The sequence below is a fragment of the Oncorhynchus keta genome, chromosome 3 (genome assembly GCF_023373465.1).
Source record: "Oncorhynchus keta strain PuntledgeMale-10-30-2019 chromosome 3, Oket_V2, whole genome shotgun sequence".
Classification (NCBI taxonomy): Eukaryota; Metazoa; Chordata; class Actinopteri; order Salmoniformes; family Salmonidae; genus Oncorhynchus; species Oncorhynchus keta.
The window spans coordinates 31313473-31332731 of record NC_068423.1 but is presented as its reverse complement, the minus strand read 5'-3'; the positions used below and the strand labels follow the sequence as shown (position 1 = coordinate 31332731).

Here is a 19259-nt window from a genome sequence, read left to right as displayed (position 1 = left end):
AGTGGAGGAGGTTGTGGAGACAGTGGAGGAGGTTGTGGAGACAGTGGAGGAGGTTGTGGAGACAGTGGAGGAGGTTGTGGACGAGTGGAGACAGTGGAGGTGTTTGTGGAGGAGGTTGTGGAGACAGTGGAGGAGGTTGTGGAGGAGGTTGTGGAGGTTGTGGACGAGTGGAGACAGTGGAGGTGGTTGTGGAGGAGGTTGTGGAGACAGTGGAGGAGGTTGTGGAGGAGGTTGTGGAGACAGTGGGGGAGGTTGTGGAGACAGTGGGGGAGGTTGTGGAGACAGTGGGGGAGGTTGTGGAGACAGTGGACAGTGGAGGAGGTTGTGGAGACAGTGGAGGAGGTTGTGGACGAGTGGAAACAGTGGAGGAGGTTGTGGAGACAGTGGATGAGGTTGTGGAGACAGTGGATGAGGTTGTGGAGACAGTGGAGGAGGTTGTGGAGACAGTGGAGGAGGTTGTGGACGAGTGGGAGACAGTGGAGGAGGTTGTGGAGACAGTGGCGGAGGTTGTGGAGACAGTGGCGGAGGTTGTGGAGACAGTGGAGGAGGTTGTGGAGACAGTGGAGGAGGTTTGGAGACAGTGGAGGACAGTGGAGGAGGTTGTGGAGACAGTGGAGGAGGTTGTGGAGACAGTGGAGGAGGTTGTGGAGACAGTGGAGGAGGTTGTGGACGAGTGGAGACAGTGGAGGAGGTTGTGGAGACAGTGGCGGAGGTTGTGGAGACAGTGGCGGAGGTTGTGGAGACAGTGGAGGAGGTTGTGGAGATAGTGGAGGAGGTTGTGGACGAGCAGAGACAGTGGAGGAGGTTGTGGAGACAGTCTGGGAGGTTGTGGAAATTCATTTTGTGAAGTCAGCGTGTGAATACACAATCGCGTTACATTATCAGTACATGTTCAATTGCTCAACACTGTATCCTGGAAACACTTGCTTAGTTATTTTAACTAAGACAACCAATCTTTGTTAAACATAAATACCTAACTTGGTTTTGCATGGATTCCAAGACACGGAACCCTGCTTAAGGTTAACGTCTGCTTGAAAGAGCTGCTAAACGCTGCTAAGCTAACGAAGTTAGTCCCAGATGAGTTGAAGCCTGCTTGACAGAGATGCTAAGCTGCTAGCCATCAAGCTAACAAAGTTAGTCCCAGATGAGTTGAAGCCTGCTTGACAGAGATGCTAAGCTGCTAGCCATCAAGCTAACAAAGTTAGTCCCAGATGAGTTGAAGCCTGCTTGACAGAGCTGCTAAACGTTAGCCATCAAGCTAACGAAGTTAGTCCCAGATGAGTTGAAGCCTGCTTGACAGAGCTGCTAAACGTTAGCCATCAAGCTAACGAAGTTAGTCCCAGATGAGTTGAAGCCTGCTTGACAGAGATGCTAAACGTTAGCCATCAAGCTAACGAAGTTAGTCCCAGATGAGTTGAAGCCTGCTTGACAGAGATGCTAAGCTGCTAGCCATCAAGCTAACGAAGTTAGTCCCAGATCAGTTGAAGCCTGCTTGACAGAGCCGCTAAGCTGCTAAACGTTAGCCATCAAGCTAACGAAGTTAGTCCCAGATGAGTTGAAGCCTGCTTGACAGAGATGCTAAGCTGCTAGCCATCAAGCTAACGAAGTTAGTCCCAGATGAGTTGAAGCCTGCTTGACAGAGCCGCTAAGCTGCTAGCCATCAAGCTAACGAAGTTAGTCCCAGATGAGTTGAAGCCTGCTTGACAGAGATGCTAAGCTGCTAGCCATCAAGCTAACAAAGTTAGTCCCAGATGAGTTGAAGCCTGCTTGACAGAGCTGCTAAACGTTAGCCATCAAGCTAACGAAGTTAGTCCCAGATGAGTTGAAGCCTGCTTGACAGAGCTGCTAAACGTTAGCCATCAAGCTAACGAAGTTAGTCCCAGATGAGTTGAAGCCTGCTTGACAGAGATGCTAAGCGTTAGCCATCAAGCTAACGAAGTTAGTCCCAGATGAGTTGAAGCCTGCTTGACAGAGATGCTAAGCTGCTAGCCATCAAGCTAACAAACTGTTAGTCCCAGATCAGTTGAAGCCTGCTTGACAGAGCCGCTAAGCTGCAGACGTTAGCCATCAAGCTAAAAAATGGCTTAGTCCCAGATGAGTTGAAGCCTGCTTGACAGAGATGCTAAGCTGCTAGCCATCAAGCTAACGAAGTTAGTCCCAGATGAGTTGAAGCCTGCTTGACAGAGCCGCTAAGCTGCTAGCCATCAAGCTAACGAAGTTAGTCCCAGATGTCTGGAGAGTTAACTGAATGGTTCCTGCACTGTAGGAGTGGACGAGGTCTACTACACTTTGTTTCGGGGACAAACTGGATCACTCAGAGGTCTTCAACAATTATTTTATTATAGGCTTCAGGTGGCTTCCTTGATCACGCAGGCTACATAAGAAACTGGGGGAAACGCAGAGTGGCATGTTTACCTTTTCTACGACGTTGGCTGGGCGGCGTTCACGTGGTAGCTGCATCTCCATCTTGTCGTTTATCGTTTACTTCACGTTGTTGCCCGGAGTTTGTTCGCCAGGGGAGCCATCTCCTGCCTCTCCTCCCCCCCCCATCTGATAGTGGAGTCGAAGGAGCACAGCAAGCGGAGCATGACAATCAACGATGGTCGCCTGTCAGGAGCCATGGAAGCCGATGACGGCGGCCTGACGCAAAACAGCCTCCCAACGATACAAACTGTTTCTCCGTCCTGGAGCTTGATCTTCCTGACGTTCGTCGCTGCAGATGTTGCACTTGACACATTTTAAAAAATGGCTTATAAAGCAATAATATTTATAATTATATACATGTATAAATAATAAGCATGCACTATTAAGACAATGACTGTGTCTATGTATGCGGATGACTCGACACTATACACGTCAGCTACTACAGCGACAGAAATGACTGCAACACTTAACAAAGAGCTGCTGTTTCAGAATGTGTGGCAAGGAATAAGTTGGTCCTAAATATTTCAAGAACTGAAAGCATTGTATTTAGGACTAATCGTTCACTAAACCCTAACCTCAACTACATTTTGTAATGAATAATGTGGTATTTGAGCAAGTTGAGGAGACTACACTGCTTGGAATAACCCTGAATATAAAACTGTCATGGATATAGCATATTGATACAACGGTAGCTAAGATGGGGAGAAGTCTGTCCATAATAAAGTGCTGCTCTGTCTTCTTAACAGTACTATCAACAAGGCAGGTCCTACAGGACCTAGTTCCTACCTACTTAACAGCACTATCAACAAGGCAGGTCCTACAGGCCCTCGTTTCTACCTTCTTAACAACACTGTCAACAAGGCAGGTCCTACAGGCCCTAGTTTATGGTTTTGTCGCACCTGAACTACTGTTCAGTCGTGTGGTCAGGTGCCACAAAGAGGATCCTCGGAAAATTACAATTGGCTCAGAACAGGGCAGCACGGCTGGCCTTTGGATGTACACGGAGAGCTAACATGAATAATATGTATGTATGTCTTTCTCTCCTGGCTCAAAGTAGAGAAGAGATTGACTTCCTCGCTACTGGTATTTGTGAGAAGTTGAATGCACCGAGCTGTCTGTTTTAAACAACTAGCACACAGCTCATTCATACCCCACAAGACATGCCACCAGAGGTCTCTTCACAGTCCCCAAGTCCAAAACAGACTATGGGAGCAGCACAGTACTACATAGAGCCATGACTACATGGAAATCTATTCCACAGTACTACATAGAGCCATGACTACATAGAACTCTATTCCACAGTACTACATAGAGTCATGACTACATGGAACTCTATTCCACAGTACTACATAGAGCCATTACTACATGTAACTCTATTCCACAGTACATTAGTAGTACATTACAGTAAATACGTTTTACTCCGTACATTTTCCATAAAAGTACTTGTTACATTTTGAATGCTTAGCAGGACAGGAATGGTGTCAAATTCACACACTTATCAAGAGAACCTCCCTGGTCATCCCTACTGCCTCCAACAGCTATACTGCTAGTTCTGTGCATGATTTTCTGCAAGACAGGATGCCATGGCCAGCGAAGAGCCCGAATCTCAATCCCATTGAGCACGTCTGGGACCTGTTGGATCGGAGGGTTAAGGCCATTCCCCCCAGAAATGTCCAGGAACTTTCAGGTGCCTTGGTGGAAGAGTGATGTAACATCTCACAGCAAGAACTGTCAAATCTGGTGCAGTCCATGAGGAGGAGATGCACTGCAGTACTTAATGCAGCTGGTGGCCACACAAAATACTGACTGTTACTTTTGATTTTGACCACCCCCCCATTATTAAATTTTTCTTAGTCACATGTCTGTGGAACTTGTTCAGTTTGTCTGTTGAATCTTGAATCTTATGTTCATACAAATATTTACACAAGTTACGTTTTCTGAAAATAAACTCAGTTGACAGTGAGAGGACGTTTATTTTTTTGCTGAGTTTATACGTGAGTATTTTTCCAGATCCTAATTGGTATGTCAAATTTTATGTTCCTTTTGATGGCACAGAAGGCCCTTCTTGCCTTGTTTTTCAGCTCGTTCACAGTTTTGTGGAAGTTACCTGTGGCTCTAATGTTTAGGCCAAGGTATGTATAGTTTTTTTGTGTGCTAGATCTAGGGCAATGGTGTCTAGATAGAATTTGTATTCGTGGTCCTAGCAACTGGACCTATTTTGGAACACCATAATTTTTTTGTCTTACTGAGATTTACTGTCAAGGCCCAGGTCTGACAGAATCTGTGCAGAATATCTAGGGTGCTGCTGTAGACCCTCCTTGGTTGGGGACAGAAGCACCAGATCATCAGCAAAGCGTAGACAGTTGATTTCAGGTTCTAGTAGGGTCAGCAGAATGTTCTAGTGCCTTTCTCCAATTTGTGTCGTAGAAATAGTAGGTCAGTAAGATACCGGAGCCTGTGAGTTCAAATGGACTTTATTACAAAGTAACACGCCGAGCTGGTCCATATGGATCAACTGTCTTCCCAGCCTCGGCACACTCCTTTTATACAGTTTTCATTCTTACGTCACGCACACAGTAACTCCTCTTTATGTTAATGATTCCCCCCTTTGTTATTAGCCACTTTTATTTTTTGATTTTTTTTGCCCATTTTACTCATTTTAGCATAGTTTCCATTTTCCTGTTGGCACAGACATTAGGGCATAGATTATATTGGTGGCGTAACCATAGCAACGATACGAAAATAAACAGACGCACGTGGATGTCTAAATGTGTTTCATAGGTTCGATTTCTTCTTCTTTTCTTCGGAGTGCACGTCTAATGACCCTCACGGGACTGATGCCTTAATGTAATGGGTTTCCTCTCATAATGGCCCAGACATAATGGTCAAATTCATTCTGCTTACTACTCTAAAATACATAACACACGTACTGAAAAATCCCCAATTTTTGTTAATATATATGTTGAAGAGGATAGGGGTTAAGCTGCATCCCTGTCTCACCCCACGGCACACTTGATGTTTGTGTGGATTTTATAAATGTTGTATGTTTTTTTTTTCCCCACAGCACAACTTTAATCAATTTGTTTAGCAGACCCTTGTGCCAAATTGAGTCAAAGCTTGAGATGACTTTGCTTTTGTTTTGTTTTGTTTTGTTTGTTTGTCAATTAGGGTGTGCAGGGTGAATACGTGGTCTGTCGTACGGTCATTTTGGTAAAAAAAATACAATTTGACATTTGCTCAGTACATGAAATGTTAAATTCTGCTGTTAATGATAATGATACCATCAACACCACAGGGCTTTTTGGGTTGGAGGGTTTGTAATTTTGTCCTGTAGTTCATTCAATGTAATCCAGTGGGTTACATTTACATTTACATTTAAGTCATTTAGCAGACGCTCTTATCCAGAGCGACTTACAAATTGGTGCATACACCTATGACATCCAGTGGAAGCCACTTTACAATAGTGCATCTAAATCTTAAAGGGGGGGGGGGATGAGAAGGATTACTTACCCTATCCTAGGTATTCCTTGAAGAGGTGGGGTTTCAGGTGTCTCCGGAAGGTGGTGATTGACTCCGCTGTCCTGGCGTCGTGAGGGAGTTTGTTCCACCATTGGGGGGCCAGAGCAGCAAACAGTTTTGACTGGGCTGAGCGGGAACTGTACTTCCTCAGTGGTAGGGAGGCGAGCAGGCCAGAGGTGGATGAACGCAGTGCCCTTGTTTGGGTGTAGGGCCTGATCAGAGCCTGGAGGTACTGAGGTGCCGGGTTCTGGGTTCTGTTCGTCTTTAATAGTCGTCTTTAATAGTTGATTCTAAGATTTGTATTTCATCATGTATATGTTTTTGCTCTTTGTTCTTTCTTAAAGAGCCAAAAAGATTGGAGAAGTGGTTTACCCATACATCTCCATTTTGGATAGATAACTCTTTGTGTTGTTGTTTGTTTAGTGTTTTCAAATTTTCCCAGATGTCAGATCTCCTCAAGGAGATGTGGGTATAGGAGTCAGGCGCAGGAGAACCGAGGTCCAAAGAAAGGGTGTTTATTTTAACAAGCTCAAAAGAAAAACCAACATGACTCAGGGCTACAGTAAAATACACTGGATAAATCCCCACTCAGACACAGTCCAGGGAACCCCCCTCCCCGTAGAACATGAACAAAATAACAAGAATAATCCCGCACAAAACCCCAAAGGAAATGTCAAATTAAAACCCCCCCCTAATTAACCCCCCCTAATTAACCCCCCCTAATTAACCCCCCCTAATTAAACAAAGTGAAACCAGGTGACACAAAACAGACATAACCAAAGGAAAAAGGAGGCAGCTAGTAGACCGGCGCCGAGCGCTGCCCGGACAGGAAGTGGAGTCACCTTCGGTGGCAGCTAGTAGACCGGCGCCGAGCGCTGCCCGAACAGGAAGTGGAGTCACCTTCGGTGGCAGCTAGTAGACCGGCGCCGAGCGCTGCCCGAACAGGAAGTGGAGTCACCTTCGGTGGCAGCTAGTAGACCGGCGCCGAGCGCTGCCCGAACAGGAAGTGGAGTCACCTTCGGTGGCAGCTAGTAGGCCGGCGCCGAGCGCTGCCCGAACAGGAAGTGGAGTCACCTTCGGTGGCAGCTAGTAGACCGGCGCCGAGCGCTGCCCGAACAGGAAGTGGAGTCACCTTCGGTGGCAGCTAGTAGACCGGCGCCGAGCGCTGCCCGAACAGGAAGTGGAGTCACCTTCGGTGGCAGCTAGTAGACCGGCGCCGAGCGCTGCCCGAACAGGAAGTGGAGTCACCTTCGGTGGCAGCTAGTAGACCGGCGCCGAGCGCTGCCCGAACAGGAAGTGGAGTCACCTTCGGTGGCAGCTAGTAGACCGGCGCCGAGCGCTGCCCGAACAGGAAGTGGAGTCACCTTCGGTGGCAGCTAGTAGGCCGGCGCCGAGCGCTGCCCGAACAGGAAGTGGAGTCACCTTCGGTGGCAGCTAGTAGGCCGGCGCCGACCGCGCTGCCCGAACAGGAAGTGGAGTCACCTTCGGTGGCAGCTAGTAGACCGGCGCCGAGCGCTGCCCGAACAGGAAGTGGAGTCACCTTCGGTGGCAGCTAGTAGACCGGCGCCGAGCGCTGCCCGAACAGGAAGTGGAGTCACCTTCGGTGGCAGCTAGTAGGCCGGCGACGACGACCGCCAAGCGCTGCCCGAACAGGAAGTGGAGTCACCTTCGGTGGCAGCTAGTAGGCCGGCGACGACGACCGCCAAGCGCTGCCCGAACAGGAAGTGGAGTCACCTTCGGTGGCAGCTAGTAGGCCGGCGACGACGACCGCCAAGCGCTGCCCGAACAGGAAGTGGAGTCACCTTCGGTGGCAGCTAGTAGGCCGGCGACGACGACCGCCAAGCGCTGCCCGAACAGGAAGTGGAGTCACCTTCGGTGGAAGTCGAGACCAGAAGTGGTTAGATTATATGAATTCTTCAATTTCATTGAGCTGTTTATTTTTACCCAAGTGTTTTTCTCAAAGACCACTCTGTGAGGAACTAACTTCCTGTCATGACTCTAATGCAAAGACCACTCTGTGAAGAACTAACTTCCTGTCATGACTCTAATGCAAAGACCACTCTGTGAGGAACTAACTTCCTGTCATAACTCTCTCTAATGCAAAGACCACTCTGTGAGGAACTAACTTCCTGTCATAACTCTCTTTAATACAAAGACCACTCTGTGAGGAACTAACTTCCTGTCATGACTCTAATACAAAGACCACTCTGTGAGGAACTAACTTCCTGTCATGACTCTCTAATACAAAGACCACTCTGTGAGGAACTAACTTCCTGTCATAACTCTCTAATACAAAGACCACTCTGTGAGGAACTAACTTCCTGTCATGACTCTCTAATACAAAGACCACTCTGTGAGGAACTAACTTCCTGTCATGACTCTAATACAAAGACCACTCTGTGAAGAACTAACTTCCTGTCATGACTCTAATACAAAGACCACTCTGTGAGGAACTAACTTCCTGTCATGACTCTCTAATACAAAGACCACTCTGTGAAGAACTAACTTCCTGTCATGACTCTAATACAAAGACCACTCTGTGAGGAACTAACTTCCTTGAGAGGGTTTGAGTGCTACAGAGAGCGACCGTCTGTATGTGTGTGTGAGCGCGTGCTCTCTCGTTTTCTTTCTCTCTCTTTCTCCCTGTCCCTCTGACAGACTCCCTTCTCTCTCTTTCTCCCTGTCCCTCTGACAGACTCCCTTCTCTCTCTTTCTCCCTGTCCCTCTCTTTCTCCCTGTCCCTCTCTTTCTCCCTGTCCCCCTGACAGACTCCCTTCTCCCTCTCCCTTTTTCTCTCCGTCTCCATTCCTCTACACAACAAGAGTCAGTCCAGACTTGGACCACCTCCAGTCTCTTTGTCCTCCACTAACGCCTCGTCTCTCTTGTGTGCTGTCGTTGGTACATCATATATGATGTCCTAATCCTTCAGTAATAATGAGATTCTACGTTACCTCATAACAGCTCAGCAGTATTTCTCCTGGGTTCCTTGAGTTTATATTAACCCAGGCATGCTTCCATGGGAACAAGCTTCGGGCCTGAAACTCCGCTCTCTTTTAGGGATGGTTTCTTATTTCAGGACTGTATGATACTAAACACAGCAGTGAGTTAGTCATGGGTTGGCTGTTCAGAGTGATAACCCTAACCCTGAGTCTATTCTAGTCTCCATTCCTGATAACCCTGAGTCTATTCTGATCATACTATTGTCTTACTTATTCATTCTGATGTGATGTGAGTTTTTATCTAGGATGTCGTACTGAAATGTGTCTGTATAAAGACATTACTTGGACCCAGTGAGATCCCTCGTCACTTCCTGTTCATGCCAGCCTGAGTCTCAGATCTGTCATGTTGTCGTTGTCACGCGTGAAGTTGGTAAGACAGCACGAATGTACTGGACAAACATAGAAACAAATGTACTGGACAAATATAGAAACAAATGTACTGGACTAATATAGAAACAAATGTACTGGACTAATATAGAAACAAATGTACTGGACTAATATAGAAACAAATGTACTGGACTAATATAGAAACAAATGTACTGGACTAATATAGAAACAAATGTACTGGACTAATATAGAAACAAATGTACTGGACAGGTATAGAAACAAATGTACTGGACTAATGTACTGGACAAATATAGAAATAAATGTACTGGACAATGAGGATGAGGAAATCAGTCAATTGAAATAAATAAATTAAGTCCTAATTTATGGATTTCACATGACTGGGAATAGGCCCACCCACTTGAGAGCCAGACCCAGCCAATCAGAATGAGTTTTTCATTGCACAAAAGGGCTTTATTACAGACAGAAATACTCCTCGATTTCATCATCTGTCCAGGTGGCTGGTCTCAGACGATCCAACAGGTGAAGAAGCCGGATGTGGAGGTCCTGGGCTGGTTACACGTGGTCTGTGGCTGTGAGGCCGGTTGGACCTAATTCAAATCCGTTTGAGGCGGCTTATGGTAGAGACCTGAACATTCAATTATCTGGTAACAGCTCTGGTGGACATCCCCGCAGTCAGCGGGCCAATTACACGCTCCTTCAGAACTTGAGACATCTGTGGCATTGTGTTGTGCGACAAAACTGTACATATTAGAGTGGCCTTTTATTGTCCCCCAGCACAAGGTGCACCTGTGTAATGATCATGCTGTTTAATCAGCTTCTTGATATTCCACAACTGTCAGGTGGATGGATAATATTGGCAAAGGAGAAATGCTCACTAACAGGGATGTAAACAAGTGTGTGCACATAATTTAAGAGAAATAAGCATTTTAGTGGGTATGGGACATTTCTGAGATGTTTTATTTCAGCTTATGAAACCTGCATATATGGTTCAGTATAGATCTGGGACTCAGTTCATGCAATCAGTTTGGGTTAAATTGATGGGCTCTCGATCCAAGTTCTGGTCAATTACCCCCACCCTGCCCTCCTTCCCCTTTCATCCCAAGATACCCCTGACATCAACCCAAATATCACTCAATTTTCCCCGCTCACCCTCACTCCTCCTTCACCCTCCCTCCTCCTCTCTCCTTCACCCTCCCTCCTCCTCTCTCCTTCACCTCCCTCCTCCTCTCTCCTCACCCTCCCTCCTCCTCTCTCCTCACCCTCCCTCCTCCTCTCTCCTCACCCTCCCTCCTCCTCACCCTCCCTCCTTCACCTCCCTCCTTCACCTTCCCCTCCTCTCTCCTTCACCCTCCCTCCTTCTCTCTCCTTCACCCCTCCTCCTCTCTCCTTCACCCTCCCTCCTCCTCTCTCCTTCCCCCCCTCCTCCTCTCTCCTTCACCCTCCCTCCTCCTCTCTCCTTCACCCTCCCTCCTCCTCTCTCCTTCACCCTCCCTCCTCCTCACCCTCCCTCCTTCACCCTCCCTCCTCCTCTCTCCTTCACCCTCCCCCTCCTCTCTCTCCTTCACCCTCCCTCCTCCTCTCTCCTCACCCTCCCTCCTCCTCTCTCCTCACCCTCCCTCCTCCTCTCCTTCCCCTCCCTCATCTCCCTCCCCCTCCTCCACCCACCCTCCCTCCTTCACCTTCCCTCCCTCCTCTCTCTCCTTCACCCTCCCTCCTTCTCTCTCCTTCACCCTCCCTCCTCTCTCCTTCACCCTCCCTCCTCCTCTCTCCTTTCACCCCCTCCCTCCTCCTCTCTCCTTCACCCTCCCCCTCCTCTCTCCTTCACCCTCCCTCCTCATCTCTCCTTCACCCTCCCTCCTCCTCACCCTCCCTCCTTCCCCTCCCTCCTCCTCTCTCCTTCACCCTCCCTCCTCCTCTCTCCTTCACCCTCCCCTTCTCTCCTCACCTCCCTCCCTTCACCCCTCCCTCCTCCTTCACCCTCCCTCCCTCCCTCTCTCCTTCACCCTCCCTCCTTCTCTCTCCTTCCCTCCCCTCCTCTCTCCTTCACCCTCCCTCCTCCTCTCTCCTTCACCCTCCCTCCTCCTCTCTCCTTCACCCTCCCTCCTCCTCTCTCCTTCACCCTCCCTCCTCCTCTCTCCTCACCCTCCCTCCTTCACCTTCCCTCCCTCCTCCCTCCTTCACCTTCCCTCCCTCCTCTCTCCTTCACCCTCCCTCCTCCTCTCTCCTTCACCCTCCCTCCTCCTCTCTCCTCACCCTCCCTCCCTCCTCTCTCCTTCACCCTCCCTCCTCCTCTCTCCCCTTCACCCTCCCTCCTCCTCTCTCCTTCACCCTCCCTCCTCATCTCTTCACCCTCCCTCCTCATCTCTCCTCACCCTCCCTCCTCCTCACCCTCCCTCCTCCCTCCTTCACCTTCCCTCCCTCCTCTCTCCTTCACCCTCCCTCCTCCTCTCTCCTTCACCCCCTCCCTCCTCTCTCCTTCACCCTCCCTCCTCATCTCTCCTTCACCCTCCCTCCTCCTCTCTCCTTCACCCTCCCTCCTCCTCTCCCTTCACCCTCCCTCCTTCACCTCTCTCCTCCTCTCCTTCACCTTCCCTCCCTCCTCTCTCCCTCTCCCTCCTCCTCTCTCCTTCACCCTCCCTCCTCCTCTCTCCTCACCCTCCCTCCTCCTCTCTCCTTCACCCTCCCTCCTCCCTCTCCTTCACCCCCTCCTCCTCTCTCCTTCACCCTCCCCCTCCTCTCTCCTTCACCCTCCCTCCTCCTCTCTCCTTCACCCTCCCTCCTCCTCTCTCCTTCACCCTCCCTCCTCCTCTCTCCTTCACCCTCCCTCCTCTCTCTCCTCACCTCCCTCCTCCTCTCCTTCACCCTCCCTCCTCATCTCTCCTTCACCCTCCCTCCTCCTCTCCCTCCTTCACCTTCCCTCCTCTCTCCTTCACCCTCCCTCCCTCCTCTCTCTTCACCCTCCCTCCTCTCTCCTTCACCCTCCCTCCCTCCTCTCTCCCTTCACCTTCCCCCTCTCTCCCTCACCCCTCTCTCCTTCACCTTCCCTGTTTCTCCTTCACCCTCCTCCTCCTTCTCCTCTCCCCTCCTCCTCTCTGGCTCCCTTCACCCTCCTTCCTCACTCCCTCCCTCCCTCCTCATTTCCCTCCCCCCTCTCCTTCACCCTCTCTCTCTCTCCTTCACCCGTTCCCCTGCCAGCAGCTAGATTAACTTCCGTCTCCTTCACCCTCCCTCCTCCCTCTGTTTCATTCCCTCCTGAGTTTCCTTTCCATCCAGCTCCTTCACCCTCCCTCCCTCCTCCCTCCTTCATCCCTCCTGTTCCTCCTTCACCTCCCTCCTCCTCTAGTCACCCTTCCTTAAACAATTTAATGTCCCTCCCTCCTCTCTCCTTCACCCTCCCTCCTCCTCTCTCCTTCACCCTCCCTAGAGGGTTCTCTCCTTCAACTCTACTCACTCTCTCCTTCACCCTATTTAACACCTCTGTCACTTCACCCTCCCCTCCCCTCTCTCCTTCACCCTCCCTCCTCCTCTATATTCCCTCCTCCTCTCTCCTTCTCCCTCCCTCCTGTCTCTCCTTCACCCTCCCTCCTCCTCTCTCCTGTCACCCTCTCCTCCATCTTCCTCACCCCTCCCTCCTCCTCTCCCTCACCCTCCCTCCTTCTTCCCTCCCTCCTCTCTCCTTCACCTTGCTCCCTCCTCACTCCTTAAGAGGGTTAATAACCCTCTCCTTCCTGTCACTGTTAGAGGGTTAATAACCTATCCCTATGCTATGTCCTGTCAGGGTTAATACATATTTCCTCTCTCCTTCACCCTTAGAGGGTTAATAACATATTTAATCCCTCCCGTCCTCTCTCCTTCACCATCCCTAATCCTCTATGTCACCTTCAGGGTTAATAACCTCCTAATGTGCTATGTCACCCTCCCTCCTCAGGGTTAATAACCCCACCCTGCCCTGTCCTGTTCAGGGTTCCATCCTCCCTCCTTCACCTTCCCTATGTCACTCACCCTAGAGGGTTAATCCTTACCCTCCCTGCTCTCCTTTAGACCCTCCATCCTTTCCTTCACCCTCCCTCCTCCTAGGGGGTTCATCCTCCCTCCTCCTCTCTCTTCACTTCCCTCTTGTGCTCCTTCAGAGGGTTCCCTAACATATCTAATCACCCTGCTATGTCACCCTCCCTCCCTCCTTCACCTTCCCTAACCTATGTCCTTAACACCCTCCCTCCTCCTCCTCCCTTACCCTCCCTCCTCCTCTCTCTTCACTCTCCCTCTTCGACTCCTTCACCCTCCTCCTATCTCTCCTCACCTCCCTCCTCCTCACCCCCCTCCTCCCTCCTTCAGGGTTCCCTCATATTTCTCCTTCACCCTCCCTGTTAGAGGGTTCTCATATTTAATCTCCCTCTTCCTCTCACTTCACCCTCCCTCCTCCTCTCTCTTCACTCTCCCTCCTCCTCTCTCTTCACTCTCCCTCTTAGAGGGTTAATAACCTTCTTTAATCACCTTCCCTCCTCCTCCCCTCATCATAAGCCCCTGTGTTCCTGCTCAGCCATGGAAGGTGGGCTCTGATTGGTCTTCATTAGGTGGCTGTTGAAGGCACACGTTGGTGAGATCCTATCATATTTGACCTCTTTACCTCTCTCTCTCTCTCTCCGTTCTGCCAGCAGCTAGATTGAACTTCAAAGTTCTGTGTGGGCTGTTTAATTACCTCCTGAGTTTCTGCCTTTCCATCCACGTCTCTCTCTGCCCTCAGTACTGCAGACCATACCAGACACCAAACAGAAGAAATTTTAGTTTTCCTTAAACAAAAATGTTTGCTACGGTGTGGATGAAAACATAATATGGCGCACACACACACACGCACGACACACACACACACACACACACACACACACACACACACACACACTCTCTCTCTCCTTGTTGGCTTGGTGATTATATTCACGTGGCTTTAATCGTTGAAGTCTCGTTCTGTCTGGTGGAGAGCTGAAGTAAAGAGAGGGATTTAACCTTGGTGCCAGCTGGGAAGTTACCAAGTGTCACTGTTAGAGGGTTAATAACATATTTAATATGCTATGTCACTGTTAGAGGGTTAATAACATATTTAATGTGCTATGTCACTGTTAGAGGGTTAATAACATATTTAATGTGCTATGTCACTGTTAGAGGGTTAATAACATATTTAATGTGCTATGTCACTGTTAGAGGGTTAATAACATATTTAATATGCTATGTCACAGAGGGTTAATAACATATTTAATGTGCTGTCACTGTTAGAGGGTTAATAACATATTTAATGTGCTATGTCACTGTTAGAGGGTTAATAACATATTTAATGTGCTATGTCACTGTTAGAGGGTTAATAACATATTTAATGTGCTATGTCACTGTTAGAGGGTTAATAACATATTTAATGTGCTATGTCACTGTTAGAGGGTTAATAACATATTTAATATGCTATGTCACAGAGGGTTAATAACATATTTAATGTGCTGTCACTGTTAGAGGGTTAATAACATATTTAATATGCTATGTCACTGTTAGAGGGTTAATAACATATCTAATGTGCTATGTCACTGTTAGAGGGTTAATAACATATCTAATGTGCTATGTCACAGAGGGTTAATAACATATCTAATGTGCTATGTCACAGAGGGTTAATAACATATTTAATGTGCTATGTCACTGTTAGAGGGTTAATAACATATTTAATGTGCTATGTCACAGAGGGTTAATAACATATTTAATGTGCTATGTCACTGTTAGAGGGTTAATAACATATTTAATGTGCTATGTCACTGTTAGAGGGTTAATAACATATTTAATGTGCTATGTCACTGTTAGAGGGTTAATAACATATTTAATATGCTATGTCACAGGGGGTTAATAACATATTTAATATGCTATGTCACAGAGGGTTAATAACATATTTAATGTGCTATGTCACTGTTAGAGGGTTAATAATGTATTTAATATGCTATGTCACAGAGGGTTAATAACATATTTAATATGCTATGTCACTGTTAGAGGGTTAATAACATATTTAATGTGCTATGTCACTGTTAGAGGGTTAATAACATATCTAATGTGCTATGTCACTGTTAGAGGGTTAATAACATATTTAATGTGCTATGTCACTGTTAGAGGGTTAATAACATATTTAATATGCTATGTCACTGTTAGAGGGTTAATAACATATTTAATGTGCTATGTCACAGAGGGTTAATAACATATTTAATGTGCTATGTCACTGTTAGAGGGTTAATAACATATTTAATGTGCTATGTCACAGAGGGTTAATAACATATTTAATGTGCTATGTCACTGTTAGAGGGTTAATAACATATTTAATGTGCTATGTCACTGTTATAGGGTTAATAACATATTTAATATGCTATGTCACTGTTAGAGGGTTAATAACATATTTAATGTGCTATGTCACAGAGGGTTAATAACATATTTAATGTGCTATGTCACTGTTAGAGGGTTAATAACATATTTAATGTGCTATGTCACTGTTATAGGGTTAATAACATATTTAATGTGCTATGTCACAGAGGGTTAATAACATATCTAATGTGCTATGTCACTGTTAGAGGGTTAATAACATATTTAATGTGCTATGTCACAGAGGGTTAATAACATATCTAATGTGCTATGTCACTGTTAGAGGGTTAATAACATATTTAATGTGCTATGTCACAGAGGGTTAATAACATATCTAATGTGCTATGTCACTGTTAGAGGGTTAATAACATATCTAATGTGCTATGTCACTGTTAGAGGGTTAATAACATATCTAATGTGCTACGTCACTGTTAGAGAATATCAATCAGATTTACCACAGTGAAGCACTAAGAATCTAAGTGAAGTATATAACATGTTGACTCGTCAATCCACAGAAGTTGGCTCCTGGTATTATGTGGTTAGATACTTGTAATCAAACTATTTGAGGTAGTTCCTCCCTTCGGTATATTTCTTAAAAGCAGTCCTCTCCTCCAACAAGCTCCAATCTTTATCTCCTGAACTCTAATAAAAATGCTCTTTTACAGGGGTTCTCTGTTTGTGTGTGTGTCTGCCTCCTTGCCGCTAATGGCTGTAAAACTGCTCTTTACACGGTGTCTGTGACGATGACAGCAGTTTGTTACAGAGCCAAGCCTTCCATAGGAAGCAACACATAATATTTACTGTTGACACTGATTCCCTGTTTGTCTTCTCTCTTTCTCTCCCTAATTCTCTCTCCCTCTGTCTCTCTCCCTCCCTCCCTCTGTCTCTCTCCCTCTCTCTCTCTGTCTCTCTCTCTCTCTCTGTCTCTCTCCCTCTCTGTCTCTCTCCCTCCCTCTCTCTGTCTCCTCTCTCTCTCTGTCTCCTCTCTCTCTGTCTCTCTCTCTCTCTGTCTCTCTCCTCTCCTCTCTCTGTCTCTCCCCTCTCTCTGTCTCTCTGTCTCTCTCTCTCCCTCCCTCTCTCTGTCTCTCTGTCTCTCTCCCTCCCTCCCTCTCTCTGTCTCTCTCCTCCCTCTCTCTGTCTCTCTCCCTCCCTCTCTCTCTCTCTCTCTCCCTCCCTCTCTCTGTCTCTCTCCCTCCCTCTCTCTGTCTCTCTCCCTCCCTCTCTCTGTCTCTCTCCCCCTCTGTCTCTCTCCTTCCCTCTGTCTCTCTCCTTCCCTCTGTCTCTCTCCTTCCCTCTGTCTCTCTCCTTCCCTCTGTCTCTCTCCCTCCCTCTGTCTCTCTCCTTCCCTCTGTCTCTCTCCCTCCCTCTCTCTGTCTCTCTCTCTCTCCTCCCTCTCTCTGTCTCTCTCTCCCTCCCTCTCTCTCTCTCTCTCTCTCCCTCCCTCTCTCTCTCTCTCTCCCTCTCTCTCTGTCTCTCCCTCCCTCTGTGTCTCTCCCTCCCTCTGTCTCTCTCCTTCCCTCTGTCTCTCTCCCTCCCTCTGTCTCTCTCCCTCTCTCTGTCTCTCTCCCTCTCTCCAGAGTCAGAGTACAGAGTCCCAGTATTTTTCCAGGCCAGCAGCAGAAACCAGAGATGAACTGAACTCCTCCACAATAACAAAGAGAAGTTCCCTCCAGAAGATGTAAGTTACTATGATCTCATGGGAAAATGTTCCAGAGCCACAACGTTTGGGATAATAAGATACACGATCATCCTCTCTGTCTGTTCCCTGTTTCAGAGCCAGACACGCGCACGCCAGGCCCCGACCAGAAACCCAACCTCTGCCCTGCGGATCAGTCCTGGGGAAGAAACTGCAGTCTGAGCAGAACAGAGTCCCAGGAGAGCAGGTTCCGGAGCCCCAGCCACCGACAGACCAGCCCAGGCTTACCACAGACACAGTGCTGCCCCACGGGCATCCCACAACATCCACTGACCCCAGAGACACAGTACTGAGTCAGTCCCAGATTCAGGGTGAGGAAGACGAACCCAGCAGGGTCCCAGGGAACACTGACCCCAGAGACACAGTACTGAGTCAGTCCCAGAGTCAGGGTGAGGAAGACGAACCCAGCAGGGTCCCAGGGAACACTGACCCCAGAGACACAGTACTGAGTCAGTCCCAGAGTCAGGGTGTGAAAGACGAACCCAGCAGGGTCCCAGGGAACACTGACCCCAGAGACACAGTACTGAGTCAGTCCCAGAGTCAGGGTGAGGAAGACGAACCCAGCAGGGTCCCAGGGAACACTGACCCCAGAGACACAGTACTGAGTCAGTCCCAGAGTCAGGGTGTGAAAGACGAACCCAGCAGGGTCCCAGGGAACACTGACCCCAGAGACACAGTACTGAGTCAGTCCCAGAGTCAGGGTGAGGAAGAAGAACCCAGCAGGGTCCCAGGGAACACTGACCCCAGAGACACAGTACTGAGTCAGTCCCAGAGTCAGGGTGAGGAAGAAGAACCCAGCAGGGTCCCAGGGAACACTGACCCCAGAGACACAGTACTGAGTCAGTCCCAGAGTCAGGGTAAGGAAGAAGAACCCAGCAGGGTCCCAGGGGAAGACGAACCCAGCAGGGTCCCAGGGGAAGACGAACCCAGCAGGGTCCCAGGGGAAGACGAACCCAGCAGGGTCCCAGGGGAAGACCCTCCCAGCAGGGTCCCAGGGGAAGACCCTCCCAGCAGGGTCCCAGGGGAAGACCCTCCCAGCAGGGTCCCAGGGGAAGACCCTCCCAGCAGGGTCCCAGGGGAAGACCCTCCCAGCAGGGTCCCAGGGGAAGACCCTCCCAGGGCCAAGAGGGTGTGCCTTGAACCACTTCTAGTAGCTTGTTCCTCCAATGACCTCATAACACCAACACACTCAGCTGAATCCTCCAACCCTCTCCTTCCTCCTCCTCCTCTGTCGTCTCCTCGTCCACTTGTGGTCAAATCCAGTGCCAAGACGGAGTCCGAGGCTTTCCCAGCCCCTGCAGCCCCTCTCTCCCCTCTCCCAGCCCCAGAGCGGACCCAGTCCACAGCCCCCCTCTCCCCTCTCCCAGCCCCAGAGCGGACCCAGTCCCAAACCTCTCAAACCACAGTGGAAGTGGAGCTGCTTACTCCAGGGAAACAGTCCCAGAGTCTCCTTCCTCTCACAAGCAGCAATAACACAGAGCAGACAAACCAAAACAGCCCCGCCGCAGGTCTGAGAGGCCGATCTGTCAAGGATGTAGTCTCCTCAGCCCTGTCTATTGCTTCCACATACATCAGCATCATAGGGGAGGCAGAGGAGGGGAGGGAGAATGGTGGGAGGAAGAGGAGGAGAGGAGAAGAGAAGAGAAGGGAGGAGAAGAGAGGAAAGATTATGGAGGGGAAGAGAGGAGAAGAGAGGGAAGTGGGAGAGGAAGAGAGGTCTGTGGCCAGACCATCCAGATTACGACGGCTGAAGAGGTGAAGAGGGTGAGACTGAGAGAGGAGAGAGAGGAGCAGACTGGGGAGGAGCAGACTGGGGAGGGGCAGACTGGGGAGGAGCAGACTGGGGAGGGGCAGACTGGGGAGGAGCAGACTGGGGAGGGGCAGACTGGGGAGGG

General features: G+C 48.9%; 1 protein-coding gene across 3 annotated transcripts in view; it reads left to right on the top strand.

Moving 5' to 3' along the window:
• slx4ip (SLX4 interacting protein) overlaps nucleotides 1-19189 on the top strand; it is a 166004-nt gene extending 146815 nt beyond the window's left edge. For all 3 annotated transcript variants that reach the window (XM_052496241.1, XM_052496236.1, XM_052496240.1), the window contains exons 7-8: nucleotides 17246-17346; nucleotides 17443-19189. In XM_052496241.1, coding sequence (XP_052352201.1) covers nucleotides 17246-17346; nucleotides 17443-19123 — 1782 coding nt within the window. In that variant the 3' untranslated portion in view covers nucleotides 19124-19189. The remainder of the gene's footprint in view (nucleotides 1-17245; nucleotides 17347-17442) is intronic.
• The last annotated feature ends 70 nt before the right edge of the window (nucleotides 19190-19259 follow it).